Raw genomic sequence first — 21,970 nt, forward strand, 5'->3', positions numbered from 1 at the left:
AATTCCACGACCGTATATATCAGTATTGGTTGATATCGGAATCGGTAATCAAGAGTTGGACAATATCGGAATATCGGCAAAAAAAACATTATCGGACATCTCTAATTATTCCGTTTGTCCAAGTTCCGACAACATTTTTTTAAGTGAACCATTATGTTGAAATCCTGTGTTTCTAATGTTTGTGCAACGTCTGACAAAATGTTTGCGATTGCACAATTTTCGATGGATTCCCGAATTAAATATCGCATGTATCAAACTAGAGTCTTCTGTTGAAACCATTTCTGACTTGAATATTTTCACCTAAAATGATACTTCCAAGAGAAACGGTTCTGATGCAGTCAAGTTGAGATGGTTGAACAACCCCATGTCAACGCTACCTGATCAAAGTGAATTCAATGTTTATTCTGTGGAATGCCTGCATTTTTATTTTTTTTTCCACAGTTGTTGACTTTGCAGTTCCCTTGTAATTAAACCCTCCCTCAAAAATGTGAACTGCACTTATCATAAGCCATGAGAGCACCTTGTCAACGGGAACAGTTCCAAATCTAGAGTGGGAGAGCACACGTCTGTTTATTGGAAAGACGGCTGTCGGCAACATTTTTTTTGCAAACTCTCGACTGGAACGCCAAAAACGGCGTTGCAATTAAGTTTGTTTCACTTGGCCGACGGAACATTGTGTTGACTGTGCGATGCTCTTTGTAAATATTTACCTGTTGCCCGTTTAGCGTTTGAGTGGGTACGTCCTGCATTGATTTGGACTCTGGAGAACTTTTGTCCCGTGCCGGCCTTTGGGTAAACATTGGGGAATCACGGGATTATCATGATCAATTGCCTGTGTCAGAACGTGCCGTCCTTGATGAATACCATTGTCTACATCAGGGGTCACCAACGCGGTGCCCGCGGGCACCAGGTAGCCCGTAAGGACCAGATTAGTAGCTCGCTAGCCTGTTCTGAAAATAGCTCAAATAGCAGCACTTACCAGTGAGCTGCCTCTATTTTTTAAATTGTATTTATTTACTACCAAGCTGGTCTCGCTTTGCTCGACATTTTTAATTCTAAGAGAGACAAAACTCAAATAGAATTTGAAAATCCAAGAAAATATTTTAAAGACTTGGTCTTCACTAACTGACAAAGAACAGATTTGGTGTCCAGTTCAAAGTGTGACATGATTTATTTAAAAATTTGAGTGTTGACTTTTGTATTTTACATGAGTTATTTGTACAAACATGGTGCAAAGTAATTCATGATTCGTTAAAAAATGTTAGTGGCTAGCTAGTTAAAATGGGATATTGTGATTTCACAAGACTGTCTTAGAAGTGATCATTTGAAAATTTTCAATTTGAAAAATGTGCACTTAGAGAAAATATAAAAATTAAGTGTTGCATATTGATATTTATCTGTTTCTATATATATTTATTGTGAGAAATCATTAAGATGATCAGTGTTTCCACAAAGATAAATATCATTCATTATTAATAATAACATAGAGTTAAAGGTAAATTGAGCAATTTGGCTATTTCTGGCAATTTATTTAAGTGTGTATCAAACTGGTAGCCCTTCACATTAATCAGTACCCAAGAAGTAGCTCTTGGTTTCAAAAAGGTTGGTGACCCCTGGTCTACATAAAACCATCGAGACAAAACAAGATTAACACTCATCATCCCCACATATTAACACCATTTCTTCCATAAATTTCCAGTGAATTTATTCGGCAAAGCTATTTTTAGCGAGGCCCAGATGTGCTGCACAGTTTTCTGTGCAGCACATCTGTCGCAACAACACATTTGTCTGACTAAGCGGTGTCCTGAAAGGTAACTTCCCCCCAAAATAGACGGATATTTTTTGTTCTAGGGGCCAAAATAGTTTCTAGTAAGTGCTTATCGCACTGGAGTAGACACTGAAGTGCAACTTTGGGAACCTGCGGGTACAAAACGTTCAAAGTGCGTGAGGATGTTGGACAGTGGAGGAATAGTACTAATATTATTTGGCATCACAGGAACTGAATGGTGTTAAACTCAAGGCCCCAGGGGCCAAATCTGGCCCACCATATTATTTTACGTGGCCCGCGAAAGCCTGGAAATAATATGCGTTAATAAAATGCTTAATATTTTCTTACTAAACGTATTTATTTCCCTTTTGACATTAAAAATCATGTCCTGCATGCAATTGCATATGTTTTCAAATTCAATATTATCAAATATATTATCATGTATTCCAAAAATATGTTTTTTGTTAAAATAAAGATAAATACTGCACTTAAATATCTGCCTGACTTATGATTTCAAAACACATTATCAATCAAATTGTAGACTGTAAAATTGACAATAGATTTTACGGTTAAATTCCGCCGACTGAGTGTTTTTTTTTACCTTAAAATCAATCTGGTACTGTTTTTTTCTATATACACTGTAAAAAAAAATTATGTAAAAAAACGGTCATCTACTGGCAGCTACTGCTGCCAAACGAAAACCATAAAATTAAAGTAAAACATTGTAAACCAAATAATGATCAAAAACATTATATTTACAGAAATGTTCATTAAACGTTTAGCGGAAAAATATCGTAATTTTACAGATTTTTACTAAATTATTAAGATCAACCACCTTTAGTGAAGTGACGATGCAAACAGTTCTGCAGAAAAATACCTTTATTGTTAGTATGGACATAGACTTTTATATAACAAGCTACATATTTAATGAAAGATAATTACTGTAATTTTACATGAATTTGAAAGTAATTTAAGAAAACAGAAAATGCTATGTATAATTAATTAGGTATTTTTCTGTAAAAAAAATTGAAATATATATAGTTTGTCATTACTGGCATATTACTTAAAATAACAGGCGGATTGTTTATTTACAGATAATGTCTTCAATTCTACAGTTTTATAAACTATTTTAAAAAAATAGAAAATTACAGTAGAAATTTAGAGTAAATTAACCATAAAAATAGGATTTTTTTTTACAGTGTACAGTAAAACACTAAAACATTAAAATACTAACAAAAAACAAGATTTTACAGTTAAAAAAAAAAAAAAAAAAGGCAGCTCTGTTGCTTGAATTTTACCGCTAAAAACAGTGGTATTGTTTTTCCATTCCATTGTATTTATTAAATTTGTTGATATGCTGTAAAAAACAACAACAACAAAACACTGCTTTTACTGTAAAAATCTGGTGACTGAGCTGCCAGTTTTTAAAGTAAAATTTAAAGATTTTTTTTTTGCAGTTTATGAAAAACTATTTTTTTACATTGCTAATGTATTATATATAGATCTACATTCACAATATGCACAATATGGTTTGCCTAAGTGGTTAGACAGGACAGATTAAAACAAAACAAACAAACAAACAAAAATATACATTGAGAACCTTAATATATATACTGACTATATATTACATATTGTAACTCCCCTGAAGAGCAGATAAACCTGCAAAACTGGCTTGTAGGGATGAAATAGCCTATACATATACTGTATATATTTACACACATGTATATTCATATACAAATATTTTACATTGTTAATATATATATACACACACATGTATATTCATATACTACTCATTGTTAAATGCGGCCCTCTGAGGGCAACCATAACTGCGATGTGGCCCTCAATGGTTTAGGCAATAAACTGAGCACAACATAGAGAATGAAAACAGTTGAGAAAGCTCCATACCAATCCTCATGCAAATCACATGTATTAACTGTATTTGTTTCCATTTGTTTATGGTGAGTGCTATTGACAATACAGTATTCAAACTTGTTCCCTATTCTCTTTTATCACATACAATTGTTTGCCTTATTCTGCATTGCCTTATTATACAACCAGTAAGCCATTAACTAAGAGTCAATTAGTTGCTTATTAACATGCAAATTCGTACCATATTGGCTCCTAATTAGTCATTATTAAGTAGTTATTAATGCCTTATTCTGCATGGCCTTATTATACAACCAGTATGCCATTAACTAAGAGTCTTCCCTCAATAACCTCAGAAATATTGCTTATTAGTAACCCTAACCCTAACCCTTATATGTTCCCCTAGTGTCCAAATAACTCTAAATTAAGTCTTTGTTACTTAGAATATGTTCCCCATACTAAAGTGTTACCAAATTTTTTTTTTCTGTCAAAATGAAAACAATGAAAACATTTAGTAAGAAAGATGAAGTATCCACATTATTCCCAGGCTTTGGCGGGCCACATTAAATGACGTGTCGGGTCCGGATCTGGCCCCCAGGCAGGGCCGGCCTGTGGCATAGGACGTATAGGCAAATGCTAAGGGCGCCGTCCATCAGGGGGCGCCACGCCAGTGCCACAAATGTTGGAGAAAAAAAAAAAAAGTTGGTACTATTATTTCTAAATACAAAAAATAATCCCACGTTAATTAAAGGCACGGTGCGCCCCCTCCTTTCCCTCCCTTCAACACAAGATGTCAAAACGGCCAAAACTGTCAGGTGCCCAGGGAAGAAAAAAGAGAAAACAAGAGGAGGAGAAACGAGAAAAAGACAGAGGTAGCAGGTAGGTAACGTTAGCCTACATGAAATTATTTGTCTGTTACAGAATGTGATAGTAACCTGGCTTTTTTAGCATTAAGCTAATGTTACATGATTCAGCAATTGCTAATCAATAAATAGCTAGTTCTGTTTTAACGTCGGGTTAATATTGTGGAGGGGGCTAAATTGTTATGGAAAATAATAATGTAACGTTAGGTAATTACAGTACTCCCACCTTACATTCCTCAGGGACATTTGTATTAGATCTTTTAAGCAGGTGTTTTTTGTTGACATTGTCATTGCCTTCTGTTTAGCTAATGTTTGCCCTGCAGGTAATAGTCACTTTTCCATCCCTTTATATATTAGGTATAGTTGTAAGCCTAATTGTTAGAGTGCACATCATTAATGTTAATTAAGCAATATCACATGAGAGGGAATGCTGTTTTTTAATTTGAGCACTGCTGTGATTCGGTTAAAGATAATCATAACATAACATTCTCATATAATATATTGATTTGCTTTCTTTAAGTAAAAAAAAAGGTCAAAGACAAAGCTATTCGGTTTCTTGTGAGTATATACACTTCACTGCCGATGTGGGGGGGCGCCACCTAAAATCTTGCCTAGGGCGCCAGGTTGGTTAGGGCCAGGCCTGCCCCCAGGCCTTGAGTTTGACAAGTGTGCACTACAACAACGTCACTGGTCGAATTAGGTCCTGCCGTTGAGAAACTCAAACCTAACGTTGTAACAACATGCTTTTTGATGACGTTTAATCAATATTGGGTTCTGACGTTGGTTTGACCATTGAATTTTGGTCATTTCCCAACCAATACCAACACAACGACGTTCAGTCAATGTCAGTTTGTGAAGATGATTTGACCCATTAAAATGTGGTCATTTTCATCAATTTTGTCTCAATTTACAAATACAACTATTTTGCAACGTTTCAAAGTCGGTTTTAAAGGACTTGTATGTGTAATCAACGTTGTATCAATGTCTTGCGCCTGCTGGGAAATGTATTGCGATGCAAGTCAACGAGCGGGAATTCCTACAGTACGTTTACACTAACTTAGTACCGCACTCATTCTGTGTCATCCACTCACGCACACGAAGGCAACTTACGATATGGTGTGCCCTCTTTGCTCCGACCTGTGCGTCTGCTTCACACGCCGCCATGACGACCTCAACGCCCAGCGTGCTGCAACTCTTTCCACTGCTAAGACGGGCTATTTACACGCTTTTCAAACAAATATCTCACCGCCCATGAGCGTCGAACGTTTGGCAAGAAGCAAAAATGCAGCATGTTGAGACAGGAGGAAAATGAAGTGTTACGTGTAAATAAGGAAGGATTTTTGTTCTTGGCGTGGCCTCATGTCACCTTGTTATGTTCGCGCTATGGTAAAAATTAATCATTTTTTATTGTATGCATCCCTAAAGCAACACTTTAATGGCTATTTCATAATAATAACAATACGTTTTATTTAAAGGCATTAAAAAACAAGGACAGTGTACAGTGAGAACACACTAGACCAGGGGTCCCCAAATTACAGCCCGCATACGGCCCGCCAGCGTCCAAAATCCGGCCCGCGGGAAGTCCCAAGTTTAAAAAAGATATACTTTTTTTTAAAAACTTTTTTTAAATATTTTTTTTCAATCTGTCCTTTCTAAAATTGAAAAAAAAAAGTTAAAAAAAAAAATTCTTTTTTTCAAGTTAAAATATATATATATACTGTATATATTAGAAATGTCTGATAATATCGGCCTGCTGATATTATCGGCCGATAAATGCTTTAAAATGTAATATCGGAAATTATCGGTATCGGATTTTTATTATCGTTATCGTTTTTTGTTGTTGTTTTTTTTAATTAAATCAACATAAAAAACACAAGATACACTTACAATTAGTGCACCAACCCAAAAAACCTCCCTCCCCCATTTACACTCATTCACACAAAAGGGTTGTTTCTTTCTGTTATTAATATTCTGGTTCCTACATTATATATCAATATATATCAATACAGTCTGCAAGGGATACAGTCCGTAAGCACACATGATTGTGCGTGCTGCTGGTCCACTAATAGTACTAACCTTTAACAGTTAATTTTACTCATTTTCATTCATTACTAGTTTCTAGGTAACTGTTTTTATATTGTTTTACTTTCTTTTTTATTCAAGAAAATGTTTTTAATTTATTCATCTTATTTTATTGTATTATTTTTTTTAAAAAGGACCTTATCTTCACCATACCTGGTTGTCCAATTTAGGCATAATAATGTGTTAATTCCTCGACTGTATATATCGGTATTGGTTGATATCGGTATCGGCAATTAAACAGTTGGACAATATCGGAATATCGGATATCGGCAAAAAGCCATTATCGGACATCACTAATATATATATATATATATATATATATATATATATATATATATATATATATATATATATATATATATATATATATATATATATATATATATATATATATATATATATAATTTTTTGTATCTGTCCTTTGTAAAATACAAAAAAGTAAAAAAAAATATTAAAAAAAAAAAGTTTAAAAAATACAAAATAAATTAAAAAAAGTAAATAATTATTATTTTTTAAATATATATATAAATATATATATATATATATATATATATATATTGTTTTACTTTCTTTTTTATTCAAGAAAATGTTTTTAATTTATTCATCTTATTTTATTGTATTATTTTTTTTAAAAAGGACCTTATCTTCACCATACCTGGTTGTCCAATTTAGGCATAATAATGTGTTAATTCCTCGACTGTATATATCGGTATTGGTTGATATCGGTATCGGCAATTAAACAGTTGGACAATATCGGAATATCGGATATCGGCAAAAAGCCATTATCGGACATCACTAATATATATATATATATATATATATATATATATATATATATATATATATATATATATATATATATATATATATATATATATATATATATATATATATATATATATATATATATATATATATATATATATCATTTTGTGTATCTGTCCTTTGTAAAATACAAAAAAGTAAAAAAAAAATATTTAAAAAAAAAGTTTAAAAAAATACAAAATAAATAAAAAAAAGTAAATAATTTTTTTTTTTAATATATATATATATATATATATATATATATATATATATATATATATATATATATATATATATATATATATATATATATATATACATAAACATATATATATATGTTTTTAAAATTTTAATTATTACTTTTTTAAATCTGTCCTTTCTAATCCATTTTCTACCGCTTGTTACTCTCTGTCTCCTAGCCGCTCTGGCAAATCATGTTGTCTAAAAATGCATTTTTCCATCGATAAGTATTTTCCATTTAGAAAAAAATTATAATAATATGACTCCTTTAATGCGCCTTATAATCCGGTGCGCCTTTTGTATGAAAATAGACCTGAATAGACCTGCTTCATCGGCAGTGCGCTTTATAATCTGGTGCGCCCTATGGTCCGGAAAATACGATATTTGTTTTACAATTTTTGTAGAAATCCTGTGCTTTTTGAGGTCAATGTTACAAGGAACGTTGATAACAAATTCATAAAAAGTTGATTCAACGTTACGGACAAAAATAAGCTTTAAAACGTCACAACTTTTGCCGTGACTTTTTGAAAAGTTGCTGTGAATTCAGGCATTTTAGGCCGCAACACTTACAAAAAAAAGCCTGCAAAATCATGGCGGGACGACCTCACACCTTAATTATAATGTAGTACCTGAAATGGAAGCGGCCAATAGTTGGAAATAGTGTTTGAGGAATTGTAAACTCAATATATTCTGTATACTCGTTTTTTGACCCAACTGTAATAATAATTTGGAGTGCATGAGAAAGTGAAAAGAAAAACTTTTTCCATTCATAATCTTTAGTATTATTAGTAACATTTTAAACGGCAAGTACAGCTAGATTAGATTTGGTTAGTTTAATTTCATAAAACACATGACTACACTTGGTTAAAAAAGCCAAAATTAGCCAGAAGGCTAGTTTTCATCTGTAGTCCCCTGGCCATGATGTAAAAAAAAAAAAAAAAGGCAGATAAAGCTGGCGGATACTTCAAACGCAGCTACTGCCATCTTAAGGAGTTAATTACAACAAAAATACATAAGAGGGTTGCCTACAGCCACAGCTGTTCAAGCCCATATTTCATACTTGCCAACCTTGAGACCTCCGATACCGGGAGGTGGGGGGTGGGGGGGGGGGGGGGGCGTGGTCGGGGGGCGTGGTCGGGGTTTGGGGCGGGGGCGTGGGGCGGGGGCGTGGGGCGGGGGCGTGGTTGGGGGCGTGGTTGAGAGGGGAATATATTTAAGCTAGAATTCACCAACTCAAGTATTTCATATATATATATATATATATATATATATATATATATATATATATATATATATATATATATATATATATATATATATATATATATATATGTATGAAATACTTGACTTTCAGTAAATTCTAGCTATATATATATATATATTTATTTTATTATACATATAAATAAAATAAATATTTGAATTTCAGTGTTCTGGAGGCTATCCAGTAGATGGCAGTATTGTCCTGTTTAAGAGTGTCACAACATTGCTGTTTACGGCAGAAGAACTGCTTTACGGTAGACTAAACGTGACTGCTGTTGTTGTGTGTTGTTACCGCGCTGGGAGGACGTTAATGAAACTGCCTAACAATAAACCCACATAAGAAACCAAGAACTCGCCCTCGATCATTCTACAGTTATGACGTCATTGGGCAGGCAAGCTGTTTATATTGTGGGAAAGCGGACGTGAGAACAGGCTGTCCCCACTCAGGTCCGCATTGAGCTGGAGGGGGCGTGGCCTCCAGCTCCGGCTGAATACCGGGAGTTTGTCGGGAGAAAATTTCTGCCGGGAGGTTATCGGGAGAGGCGCTGAATACCGGGAGTCTCCCGCTAAAAACGGGAGGGTTGGCAAGTATGCCATATTTGTAAAACCTACAGGGACCTCTATTTGGAGCTTTTACCGTAACTACTACTACATTGCGTCAGGCAATGAAATCACTGTTGACGTGTTCTCCGTCCGCCTCTGGTCTCCGCTCGCTAAAAATGTCACGGGGCGAGAGGAGAAGGTGCAGAGCGGAAAAAATGACGCTTCGCTCAACGTAAACACTTGCGGGCGAGAGGTTGGCCGGGGTGACAGGCACCAGGAGGTCCTCGCCGATGATTTATGTCGGGTGTCCATTCTTTTAAGTGGCTCACTCATTTGCGATCAGCAGGCTTTGAAAGCACTGAATTTGTCACCAAGAATGTTTCCATAATTTGGTTGAATATTATAAACACAGGATTTAATAGTAAATTAAAAAAGGCTATATATTAATCACAGTGCATTATTTAGTTGAACCCTTTTTGGGACTTTTCCGTCCTATTAGGGGACTTTTGCTCTCTTTTTGCCTTATTTTTGGTTGTGTTAGTCGGAATGGATTGATTTTTTTCATGTTCAATTTCAATATTTTTTTATCTAAATTCCTTCATACATCAAGTAAATTTAGCCCAGTAGAGTAGCACCACAAGGAAAAAGTCCTTAGGAGATAAAAGTAAAAAATTGTGATTCTTATTTATGATTCTACGTAGATTCATAATTTTCAAGAATCAATTTTCTTTATTTATTATTTTTTTAATTGTTTATATACATTTTTAGGCCATCTCCGGGCTTACTTGCTGCGCGCATACGTCACACATCAGAAAGTGAAGTGAATTATATTTATATAGCACTTTTCTCTAGTGACTCAAAGCGTTTTACATAGTGAAACCCAATATCTAAGTTGCATTTAAACCAGTGTGGGTGGTACTGGGAGCAGGTGGGTAAAGTGTCTTGCCCAAGGACACAACGGCAGTGACTAGGATGGCGGATGAGGGGATCGAACCTGGAACCCTCAAGTTGCTGGCACGGCTACTCTATCAACTGACCTGTGCCGCCCCATAAGCAGGTTTCGTAACCAATGATCTGTTTTGATTTGACCTCTGTGAAAAAATACAAACAAGGACTCAGATGACGCGGGTCACTGGGGCCCCCCTGTGGAGCCAAACCTGGAGGTGGGTCTCGATGGCGAACCCCTGGTGGCTGGGCCTGTCCCCATTTGGCCCGGCACATCTTGAAGAGGCAACGTGGGTCCCCCCTTGAATGGGCTCACCACTCTTCGGAGGGGGCATAGAGGTTGGGTGCAATGAGGACTTCAAAGGCAGGGCCCTTGGCCGTCTGTTCCATGGCTACAGCAACGGGCTCTTGGGACGTGGAACGTCACCTCGCTATGGGGTATGGAGCCTGAGGTGGTGCGCGAAGTGGACAAGTTCCGGCTGGAACGAGTTGAACTTACTTCGACTCATAGCAAGAGCTCTGGAACCAGTCTTCTCCAAGGGGGCTGGACTCTCTTCCACTCTGGCGTTGCAAGCAGTGAGAGGCGACCAGCAGGTGTGGCAAAACAGAGCCTGTATGTTGGGGTTTAACCCGGTAGAAGAGAGGGTAGCTTCCCTCCGGCTGGGGCAACGTGTCCTGACTGTTTGCGTTTACGCACCAAAACAGTAGTTCAGAGTACTCGCCCTTTTTGGATTCCTAGAGGGTAATGGAGAGTGCTCCCCCAGGTGATTCCTTTGTTCTGCTGGGGGACTTGAACGCTCACATTGTCAACGACAGTGAAACCCGGAGAGGCGTGATTCGAAGGAACGGCCGCCAAGATCTGAACGCGAGTGGTGTTTTGTTATTGGGCTTTTGTGCCCGTCACAGATTGTCCATAAGAACACCATGTTTAAACATAAGGGTGTCCATATGTGCACTAGGTTACAGGACACTGTAGGCCGCAGTTCGATGATCGACTTCGTGGTTGTCATCAGATTTGCAATGTCATGTTTTGGACACTCGGGTAAAGAGAGGGGAGGAGTTTTCAACCTATCACGACCTAGTGGTGAGTTGTCTTTGATGGTGGGGGAGAACGGCAGTCAGATCTGGCAGGCCCAAATGCACTGTGCGACCGTTTATTGGAGTCTCCCGTCAGAGAGACCGTTTTAATTCCCACTTCCGGAATTTTTTTTAACATGTTACGTGGGAGGTGCTGGATATTAAGTCTGAGTGGACAATGTTCCGGTGCCTGTTATGGCGGTAATCCCAGAACCAAGCTAAAGGAGGAGTTGTTTTGGTTCCTTTTGGCTCGTGGGACTCCGGAGGCACAAGACAGGTACCGACAGGCCAAGCGATGTACGGCTTTGGCGGTCACAAAGGCAAAAACTCTGACATGGGAGGAGTTTGGGAAAGGCAGGAAAAACGACTTAGGTACAGCTTCCAAGCAATTCTGGACCACCGCCTGCCGCCTTAAGAGGGGTAAGCTATCAACACCGTGTATGGTGGGGATTGTGTGTTGCTGACCTCGACTTGGGATGTTGTGGATCAGTGAGGGAATACTTCAAAGACCTCCTCAATCCAACAACTCATCTTCCTATGAGGAAGAAGTGCCTAAGGAATCTGGGGTGGGCTCTCCAATTTCTGGGGCTGTGGTTGCCTAGGTAGTTAAAAAGCTCCTAGATGGCACGGCCCTGGAGTTGAAAGAGATCCTTAAAACTCTGGATGCAGTGAGGCTGTCTTGGCTGATAAGACTCTGCAAAGTTGCGTAGACTTTGGAGGCAGTGCCTTTGGATTGGCAGGCCGGGGTGGTAGTTCCTGTCTTTAGGAAGGAAAACCGGAGGGTGTGTTCCAACTATCGCAGGTGCACACTCCTCACCTTTCCCGGTAAGGTCTATTCAGATGTACTGGAGAGGAGGCTACGTCGGATAGTCGAACCTCGGATTCAGGAGAAGTGTGGTTTCTGTCCTGGTCGTGGAACTGTGGACCAGCTCTTTACTCTCTGCAGGGTCCTAGAGGGTGCATGGGATTTTGCCAAACAATTCTACATGTGCTTTGTGGACTTGGAGGAGACTGTGTCCCTCCGGACGTCCTGTGGGGAGGGCTCAGAGAGTATGGGGTATTGGACCACCTGATTGTAGCGGTCTGCTCCCTGTATGATCAGTGTCAGAGCTTGGTCCACATTTCCGGGAGTAAGTCGAGCCCGTTTTCAGTGAGGGTTGGACTATGCCACGGCTGCACTTTGTCGAGAATAAAATATTGTGTTGAAATCGAGTCGTCGCCCCAAGAATCGGAACCAAATGGTGAGTTGTTCTAATATTCACAGTTGTTCTAATATTCACATCCCGAGTGTATAAAAACATTTTCTACCTTTTTTCTCTTAATCAGCATCAGTCCTAAATAAAAATAGCAAACATGTCAAAATATTTTTGTTTTGTTTTGTTAACCCTTTGAATGCCCATTTATTTAGACCTCAGCATTTTGACATTTACTAGATATTGATAACGCATATGTACATTTTTGTAAATAAAAACACATGACATAATCAGTTTAAAAAAATAAAAAATAAAAAAATAAAAAACACCAAAAAAACATGACATCTTAAATATTTTTAGGGACTGAAGTTGATTGAGAGATTAGATTTTTTTTTCTTCTTTTAAATAAATCTAAAAAAAACAAAAAACTTTTGAGGACTTTTTCATCCTGGCGCTACTCTACTGCTATTAAATTATGTACGTGCCAGAGGGTTAAAACCATATACTAAATCCTTAATGATGCACTTAGTTGTGCATGTTGCATAACTTATTTTGTAATATGGAATTGCTTCTTTTTGATGGTATTCCTATTAATTAAGTATGTAAAAGATAGTAAAAAGTGGATTTAAAAGAATCACAATGTTAGTATTAGTAAGAAAATTGACAGTCGTGTATTTCTGGCGGATATGCAGTACGAAACGGATTCATAATACCCCATTCCTGGGAGGATCTTGTGTGAGAGGAAGAGGGGGGGGGTCAATCCTTTTGTAATGCAGTCTTCTGAAAATGATGAAAAGTGCCACTCTACATAGCAACTGACGATGTGGTCAATGTTAAAATTGCCACAAAACACATTGTAAGACTTTCAACACTCTATTGCCGTCTGGCGGCTAACGTGGAAATTTGTCACGTTTCCTGTGTCAGTTAAACAATCAATCCCCTTCCTACTGTATGTGTGCATGCAAGCTGCAGCCTACAAAATGAAATAGTCATTTCTTCTCTAATATGTAAGAACTGATTGATCTGGCGACATGGATTGATGAGTCTTCAAATTAAGTACACACTTCACATTTTAGCAAGCATTTTCATCACAGTCTCAAGGGACGCTTTAGAAATAAAACGCGCTATCAAAGCTGTGCACGGGATACTGTAAAATATGTCCCCTGAGAAGATATACAGTGATAACAAGTGTGTGAGTGCGATGACACACGTGACATTGAATAGTGCTAGCTGTCTGTGTGCATGACGGGTGGTCGAGTTACTCTCTCTCTCACACACACACACACACACACACACACTTGTATACACTCACAATGCCATTTAAGGCTGCTGAATGCGCTGACAGCCGGCTGCAAAAGCAAATAGATACCGAAGGAGTCCCGGGCCTCTGAAGCCCAACATTGATGGAGTGTTTTCTCTGGCTGCCGGTGTTGAAGTTGAAACATATAAATAGCACGGAGATAATGGCCACTCTGCATTTCACTTAGCATGTGATAACTCAGTCAAGTTGTGAAACACGTCACATTGTAGTGTAGACACAAACACAAACACAAACTTGCAGAGTGGGGGAAAGAGCCACACAATAGCATAAATACAATCACTGCACTGTTTGAGAGGTGATCTGCTTCCTTTTAGATGTTGCCAGTCATATAAATACAATATGTGGCTTGAATGGTGATTAAAAAAACAAGCACATTGAAATATGAAATGCTGATGAACAAAATGTTTTAATACCATGAATTGATTACGTGGACCCCGACTTAAACAAGTTGAAAAACTTATTTGGGTGTTACCATTTAGTGGTCAATTGTACGGAATATGTACTGAACTGTGCAATCTACTAATAAAAGTTTCAATCAATCAATCAAAACAAAATGTGATGTGTTAATGCTCTGGAAAAAAACGTGTATCTTTGTTAGAGTTGAAATAAGATATATGAATTTAAAAAAAAAAATGTAACAAAAATTAGTAGACATTTTTATTTTGTATAAAAGTAGCTCAGATAAGACAAAAATGGTTGTAAACCCCTGGTTTAGTGAGATTAGACCGCTGACATACTGAGATGAATGTCTCCCTCTGTTGGACGGTTGTTGAAACTGCATCATACTTTTACCCTAACGTAAAGTGCCGTGTTTACCAGGGAAGAGAAAGTAATAGAGAAAATGTATATACATACACACACACACACATATATATATATATATATATATATATATATATATATATATATATATATATATATATATATATATATATATATATATATATATATATATATAGGTAGTTCAAAAGTTTGGGGTCACATTATTTTTGAAGGAAAAGCACTGTACTTTTCAATGAAGATAACTTTAAACTAGTCTTAACTTTAAAGAAATACACTCTATACATTGCTAATGTGGTAAATGACTATTCTAGCTGCAAATGTCTGGTTTTTGGTGCAATATCTACATAGGTGTATAGAGGCCCATTTCCAGCAACCATCACTCCAGTGTTCTAATGGTACAATGTGTTTGCTCATTGGCTCAGAAGGCTAATTGATGATTAGAAAACCCTTGTGCAAACATGTTCACACATCTGACAACAGTTTAGCTCGTTACAGAAGCTACAAAACTGACCTTCCTTTGAGCAGATTGAGTTTCTGGAGCATCACATTTGTGGGGTCAATTAAACTCTCAAAATGGCCAGAAAAAGAGAACTTTCATCTGAAACTCGACAGTCTATTCTTGTTCTTATTCCACAAAATTGTTTGGGTGACCCCAAACTTTTGAACGGTAGTGTATATATATATATGGATGTATACATATATGTGCAAGTGTGTGTGTGTGTGTGTGCATGTCTGGTTTTTTTTTATTTTCCTTATCTATACACACACATTTAAGTTAAAGTTAAAGTACCAATGATTGTCACACACACATTAAGTGTGGTGAAAATTGTCCTCTGCATTTGACCCATCCTCTTGTTCACCCCCTGGGAGGTGAGGGGAGCAGTAGGCAGCAGCGGTGCCGCGCCCGGGAATCATTTTTGGTGATTTAACCCCCAATTCCAACCCTTGATGCTGAGTGCCAAGCAGGGAGGTAATGGGTCCCATTTTTATAGTCTTTGGTATGACTCGGCCAGGGTTTGAACTCACAACCTATTGATTTCAGGGCGGACACTCTAACCACTAGGCCACTGAGTAGTGCATTAACATTTTAACTGTTTTTTTACATGTTTTTTTTTTTGTTTGTTTTTTACAATGCTCCATTTGTGTTTAGTTTTTTTTTGCTTAAAATGAATACATCCTCCTTCATAGAAACACAACAAGGATGCAATTACTCTTTACTACCACTTGAGGTCACTCTTGTCATGAATTCAGCTTGTGTCGCTGACATTTCCATGGGTGGAAAGATACATTGCATTTAAATAAACTTACTGTTATTTCAATAATAGTTTAATTGTTCTACAGATTAGTTTTTTAGAGCATTACACTTGCACACCAAACTATAACTATAATAATAAATGTATGACCAAAGGGCCCCTATTATGCAGAATTGACTATTTAATTATGTTTAATGTCAATATGAGTCTGTGAGGCCTGTATATGAGCACCAAATATGGTAACAATCTATAATCTTCCTCACTTTGAGAGAATATGCATTCAGACGGTCACTTTTAAAGTTTTTTCATGACGTCATGAAGTAAAAACCTCCTTCCTCATGGACATGATACCATCTCAGACCCACCCCGTGCAGTGGAAATTATTTGCCACTTGCCAAGATTTACAATTGTATTTCTAGAAATGTCCCTATAGTTTTAATAGCAATTGACTTATTTTTAGTCATTGACTTTACATTATACTCTGAATTTGTCTATTCTAGTTTAAAAATGTTAAAATGTAGAAAATAACTGATAAGAAAATACAAAAAAATGTCAATTCCAAGAATGCTTAATATGCAAATTGAATAATGCCTGTTTCAGAATAAAGTACTTGTTTATATTTTTTTTAAAGTCCTGCTAACTTGTAGATATACAAATCTCAATTTAGGGTGTCTTTGAAGTAACATTTATTTAATTAATTTCACTAAATTTGAGTATTTTTTTTCTTGAAATCTAGTCTTTTTATCTTATATTTTGTCAGCTCTTTTATGCAGTGTGTATCGAACCCACACCATCACCACTTTACAAAAAGGTCAGCTTTGTTTTCAAAAAGCCAGGGGGAGAAAATGATAGGCTCTGGGTTGTAGGTTTTAAAGAGTAAAATTTGATTTGGAATTTGGAGTCAGATTGAGGTCACGTCTAGAGTTCCTTCAGCGCTTCGAGAAGGTATTATGTCAGTGAGGCATCCCGGGAACGGTGAAAGCATGAAAATGTGTGTGTTCGTGGATTAAGCTTCGGATTGGGAGGTGAGGGGAGCAGTAGGCAGCAGCGGTGCCGCGCCCGGGAATCATTTTTGGTGATTTAACCCCCAATTCCAACCCTTGATGCTGAGTGCCAAGCAGGGAGGTAATGGGTCCCATTTTTATAGTCTTTGGTATGACTCGGCCAGGGTTTGAACTCACAACCTATTGATTTCAGGGCGGACACTCTAACCACTAGGCCACTGAGTAGTGCATTAACATTTTAACTGTTTTTTTACATGTTTTTTTTTTTGTTTGTTTTTTACAATGCTCCATTTGGCGTGGCGAAGTTGGTAGAGTGGCTGTGCCAGCAATCGGAGTGTTGCTGGTTACTGGGGTTCAATTCCCACCTTCTACCTTCCTAGTCACGTCCGTTGTGTCCTTGGGCAAGACACTTCACCCTTTGCCTCTGATGGCTGCTGGTTAGCGCCTTGCATGGCAGCTCCCGCCATCAGTGTGTGAATGTGTGTGTGAATGGGTAAATGTGGAAATACTGTCAAAGCGCTTTGAGTACCTTGAAGGTAGAAAAGCGCTATACAAGTATAACCCATTTATTTATCATTTATTCCAATTTCAGGGTCATGTTTATGTTTGCAGTGTCAACTGTGAACATGTTTTATCGTGCATCCCCACAACTACAGGAACAGGAAACATGATTTTACACAGAACAGAGCCTATGGGTTGAGTTCAAAATGCAGTCCTTCCAAGATTTTGTGGGCTTTTTCAGTGATTTTTTTGCGGTGTAAAATGTCTGAAATTACAGAAGCTTTTTTAAGCAAGTTGCGGCAGAAGTGGCAGTGTTTTGATTTTTATTAACAAAACAAAAACATTTAGCATATTTTCCGGACCATAGGGCGCACCGGATTATAGGGCGTATTAAAGGAGTCATATTATTATTATTTTTTTCTAAATGTAAAACACTCTCTTGTGGTTTAATGTACCCTAAGATTTAAAATAAATAAATAAATAAATAAAGCCAATAATGCAATGTGGTCCCCTTTATTTAGAAAGTACCGAAAAAGTACCAAAAAGTACCGAATTTTTTTAGTACCGGTACCAAAATATTGGTATTGTTACAACACTAATCAAGACTAATCAAAAAACATGGCGGCCATCAAGTGAAGTTAACCTCTAAAGGCTTAGTGGCCACATGCGTGGACAGCACCTTTTAGCTCTTATTTCCAAATTGTGTACACCAGTGGTTCTCAAATGGGGGCACGCGTACCCCTGGGGGTACTTGAAGGTATGCCAAGGGGTACGTGAGATTTTTTTTAAATGTCTGTCAAAAAGAACTGTGAAAAGAAATGTAACAATGCATTATTCAGTGTTGACAGCTAGATTTTTTGTGGACATGTTCCATAAATATTGATGTTAAAGATTTCTTATTTTGTGAAGAAATGTTTAGAATTAAGTTCATGAATCCAGATGGATCTCTTTTACAATCCCCAAAGAGGGCACTTTAAGTTGATGATTACTTCTATGTGTAGAAATCTCTATTTATAATTGAATCACTTGTTTATTTTTCAACAAGTTTTTAGTTATTTTTATATCTTTTTGCCAAATAGTTCAAGAAAGACCACAACAAATGAGCAATATTTTGCACTGTTATACAATTTATACAGAAAGTTCTACAGAAACTGATGACATAGTGCTGTATTTTACTTCTTTATCTCTTTTTTTTCAACCAAAAATGCTTTGCTCTGATTAGGGGGTACTTGAATTAAAAAAATGTTCACAGGGGGTACATCACTGAAAAAAGGTTGAGAACCACTGGTGTACACTACTGAATTGGGGTCTTATGGCCGCTTATGTGGACACTTATACTGCATCTGGTGGTGTCAGAAGAGCATAACATACAATGGAATTTGGAGGAAAAAAAGTGTAAAAATAAAAATTTGCATGTCACTACACATGAACTACACGTTTGTTACTTATGGACTAAGTACATCATATAAAAAGATGATTTTTTTGTTTTTATTCTAATTAGGGTCCAATAAGCCCATATAGCAAAGAGAAATAAAAAAACATGTAAACAAACAGCTTGGGCCTTAAGAGGTTAAATTTAAAGTTAAAGTACCAATGATTGTCACAGACACTCTAGGTGTGGTGAAATGTGTCCTCTGCATTTGACCCATCCCCTTGTTCACCCCCCTGGGAGGTGAGGGGAGCAGTGAGCAGCAGCGGTGGCCACGCCCGGGAATCATTTTTTGGTGATTTGGTAAGACGTCCTAGCAATGTAGCAAGTCACTGATCATTTTTATGATTAGAAATGTTTGTTTACATTTTGACCACAAGCAAGTTTGAAAAGGTATGCAAGGATGCGCTTACCTTCCTGCCAGAGAAGAGCATACACAGCTGATGCATCGAGCCGCCATTCTTGGTCAGCTCCTTCTTCAGGGTCTTGGGCGAGGGAAGCGTCCAGCCGCCCTTGTGTCGCGCCCCGCCCGCCTCCAGGCAGTTGATGGCGTTGTCCGAGGTGAAACACGGCGTGCGGGGGTCCTGCAGGAGGCTGCCCTCGCTGTGGGTGCGCCGGCGCAGGGAGTTCTGCACGCTCAGGCCGCCGCCGCCGCCGTGCTTCTCGCAGGTGGCGCCCTCCACCATGGAGCGCCAGCTTGCTGTCGCTGCGCTCCAGGTAGGCGTCGTCGCTGTCGTCCTCTTTCCTCGTCCTCCTCCTCGTCCTCCTCCTCGGAGTCCTCCTCGTCCTCCTCGTCGTACTCCTCCTCGTCCGTGTTGGTGGAGGAGAGGGCGTCGGCGCTGAAGGAGCGGTCCAGGCGCAGCTCGGGGATGACGAACGAGGACGAGGAGGACGAAGGCGGGGCGTTGGTGTCCGGCGGTTCGGAGGCGTTGTCCTCGTCTGGGACGGACACCACGAAGTTGACCTCGTCTTCTTCCAACTCGCTCTTCCTGCTCACGCCGTCCTCTTCCTCGTACTCTCTCCTGTCCTCTCTCCAGATCTCCATCTCATGTCCCTCCATACTTTTCCAGTCCTCGCCCTCGGTGGAAGGCGGCGGCTGTGGGCGGCACCTTATGCCGCTCCTCGGACCCCCCCAGGCTACCGAGGGGCAAGTACACCTCATGCAGAGGGGTGAGCGGCTCCGAGGGGTGAGAGCTGCTCAGGGTCAAGGGTTCCGAGGGACTGGACGGGTACAGGCTGCTCTCCTCGCCTTCGGAGCCCCGTGGCGGCCGGTGGAGGCAAACGCCGTCTCGGTCCGCCCCGACTCCACCCAACTCGCAAGGGGGGGCATCCATCTTTGGCTCCAACATCTGTGGGGACAGAACAAGAGACAAGTGATCAGGTTAGAACTGTACTACAACATTGGTTCTGTTGCTAAGGTCTTGTTCAATAACATTTTTTATGATGAACTGTAATTGCTGTGTTTGATAAGAATGTGTCAATCAATCACGATCAGCCTCGGACAATTTTCGTGAAAAGGTATGTGATCGCCATTGCCGATTAATACCTTATAATGCCGGTCAGGCAGGCCAGTCTAGTACCCGCACTCTTTTACTATGAAGCCACGCTGTTGTAACACGTGATTTTGTATTGTCTTGCTGAAATAAGCAGGGGCGTCCATGATAACGTTGCTTGGATGTTGCTCCAAACCTGTATGCACCTTTCAGCATTAATGGTGCCTTCACGGATGTGTAAGTTACCCATGTCTTGGACACTAATACACCCCCCATACCATCACAGATGCTGGCTTTTTGAACTTTGCGCCTAAAACAGTCCGGATGGTTCTTTGCCTCTTTGGTGCGGAGGACACGACGTCCACAGTTTCCAAAAACAATTTCAAATGTGCACTCGTCAGACTACAGAACACTTTTTCACTTTGCATCAGTTCATCTTAGATGAGCTCGGGCCCAGCGAAGCCGTCGGCGTTTCTGGGTGTTGTTGATAAATGGCTTTCGCTTTGCATAGTAGAGTTTTAACTTGCACTTACAGATGTAGCGACGAACTGTAGTTACTGACAGCGGTTTTTCTGAAGTGTTCCTGAGCCCATGTGGTGATATCCTTTACACATTGATGTCGCTTTTTGATGCAGTGCCACCTGAGGGATCGAAGGTCACGGGCATTCAATGTTGGTTTTCAGCCTTGCCGCTTACATGCAGTGATTTCTCCAGATCCTCTGAACCTTTTGATGATATTACGGACCGTAGATGGTGAAATCCCTAAATTCCTTGCAATAGCTGGTTGAGAAATGTTGTTCTCAAACTGTTCGACAATTTGCTCACGCATTTGTTCTCAAGGCGGTGACCCTCAACCATCCTTGTTTGTGAATGACTGAGTATTTCACGGAAGCTGCTTTTATACCCACCTGTTCACAATTAGCCTGTTCACCTGCGGGATGTTCCAAATAAGTGTTTCATGAGCATTCCTCAACTTTCTCAGTCTTTTTTGCCACTTGTGCCAGTTTTTTTGAAACACGTTGCAGGCATCACATTCCAAATGAGCTAATATTTGCAAAAAAGTAACAAAGTTTTCCAGTTCGAGCATTAAGTATCTTGTCTTTGCAGTCTATTCAATTGAATATAAGTTGTGATATCCTTTACACACTGATGTCTCTTTTTGATGCAGTACCGCCTGAGGGATCCTTATAATGGCGATCAACTCTGGCTGACAGTATTTTTAGTACCCCAGCTGAAAAGCGGCTAGCAGCTAATTGGATGTCTCCATACACAGTGTGGAGTCGCTTCACTATGCTAAAAATAATCACTTCCATCACAGCAAAGGCACAATTGATTGATTGATTGAAACTTGTATTCGTAGGTTGCACAGTGAAGTACATATTCCGTACAATTGACCACTAAATGGTAACACCCGAATACGTTTTTCAACTTGTTTAAGTCGGGGTCCACTTAAATTGATTCATGATACAGATATATACTATCAAATACTATCAAATATACACTACAGTTCAAAAGTTTGGGGTCACATTGAAATGTCCTTATTTT

The 21,970-nt window shown here is 38.7% G+C and overlaps 1 protein-coding gene across 1 annotated transcript in view; it reads right to left on the reverse strand.

Annotated features, from left to right (window-relative positions):
• Positions 1-21,970, reverse strand: part of LOC133655280 (regulator of G-protein signaling 3-like) — a 378,581-nt gene that overhangs the window by 89,489 nt on the left and 267,122 nt on the right. The window contains 4 exon segments of the mRNA XM_062055278.1: positions 19,346-19,624; positions 19,626-19,673; positions 19,675-20,028; positions 20,030-20,281. Coding sequence (XP_061911262.1) covers positions 19,346-19,624; positions 19,626-19,673; positions 19,675-20,028; positions 20,030-20,281 — 933 coding nt within the window.

This window comes from Entelurus aequoreus, linkage group LG08 (assembly GCF_033978785.1).
Source record: "Entelurus aequoreus isolate RoL-2023_Sb linkage group LG08, RoL_Eaeq_v1.1, whole genome shotgun sequence".
In the NCBI taxonomy this organism is placed as follows: Eukaryota; Metazoa; Chordata; class Actinopteri; order Syngnathiformes; family Syngnathidae; genus Entelurus; species Entelurus aequoreus.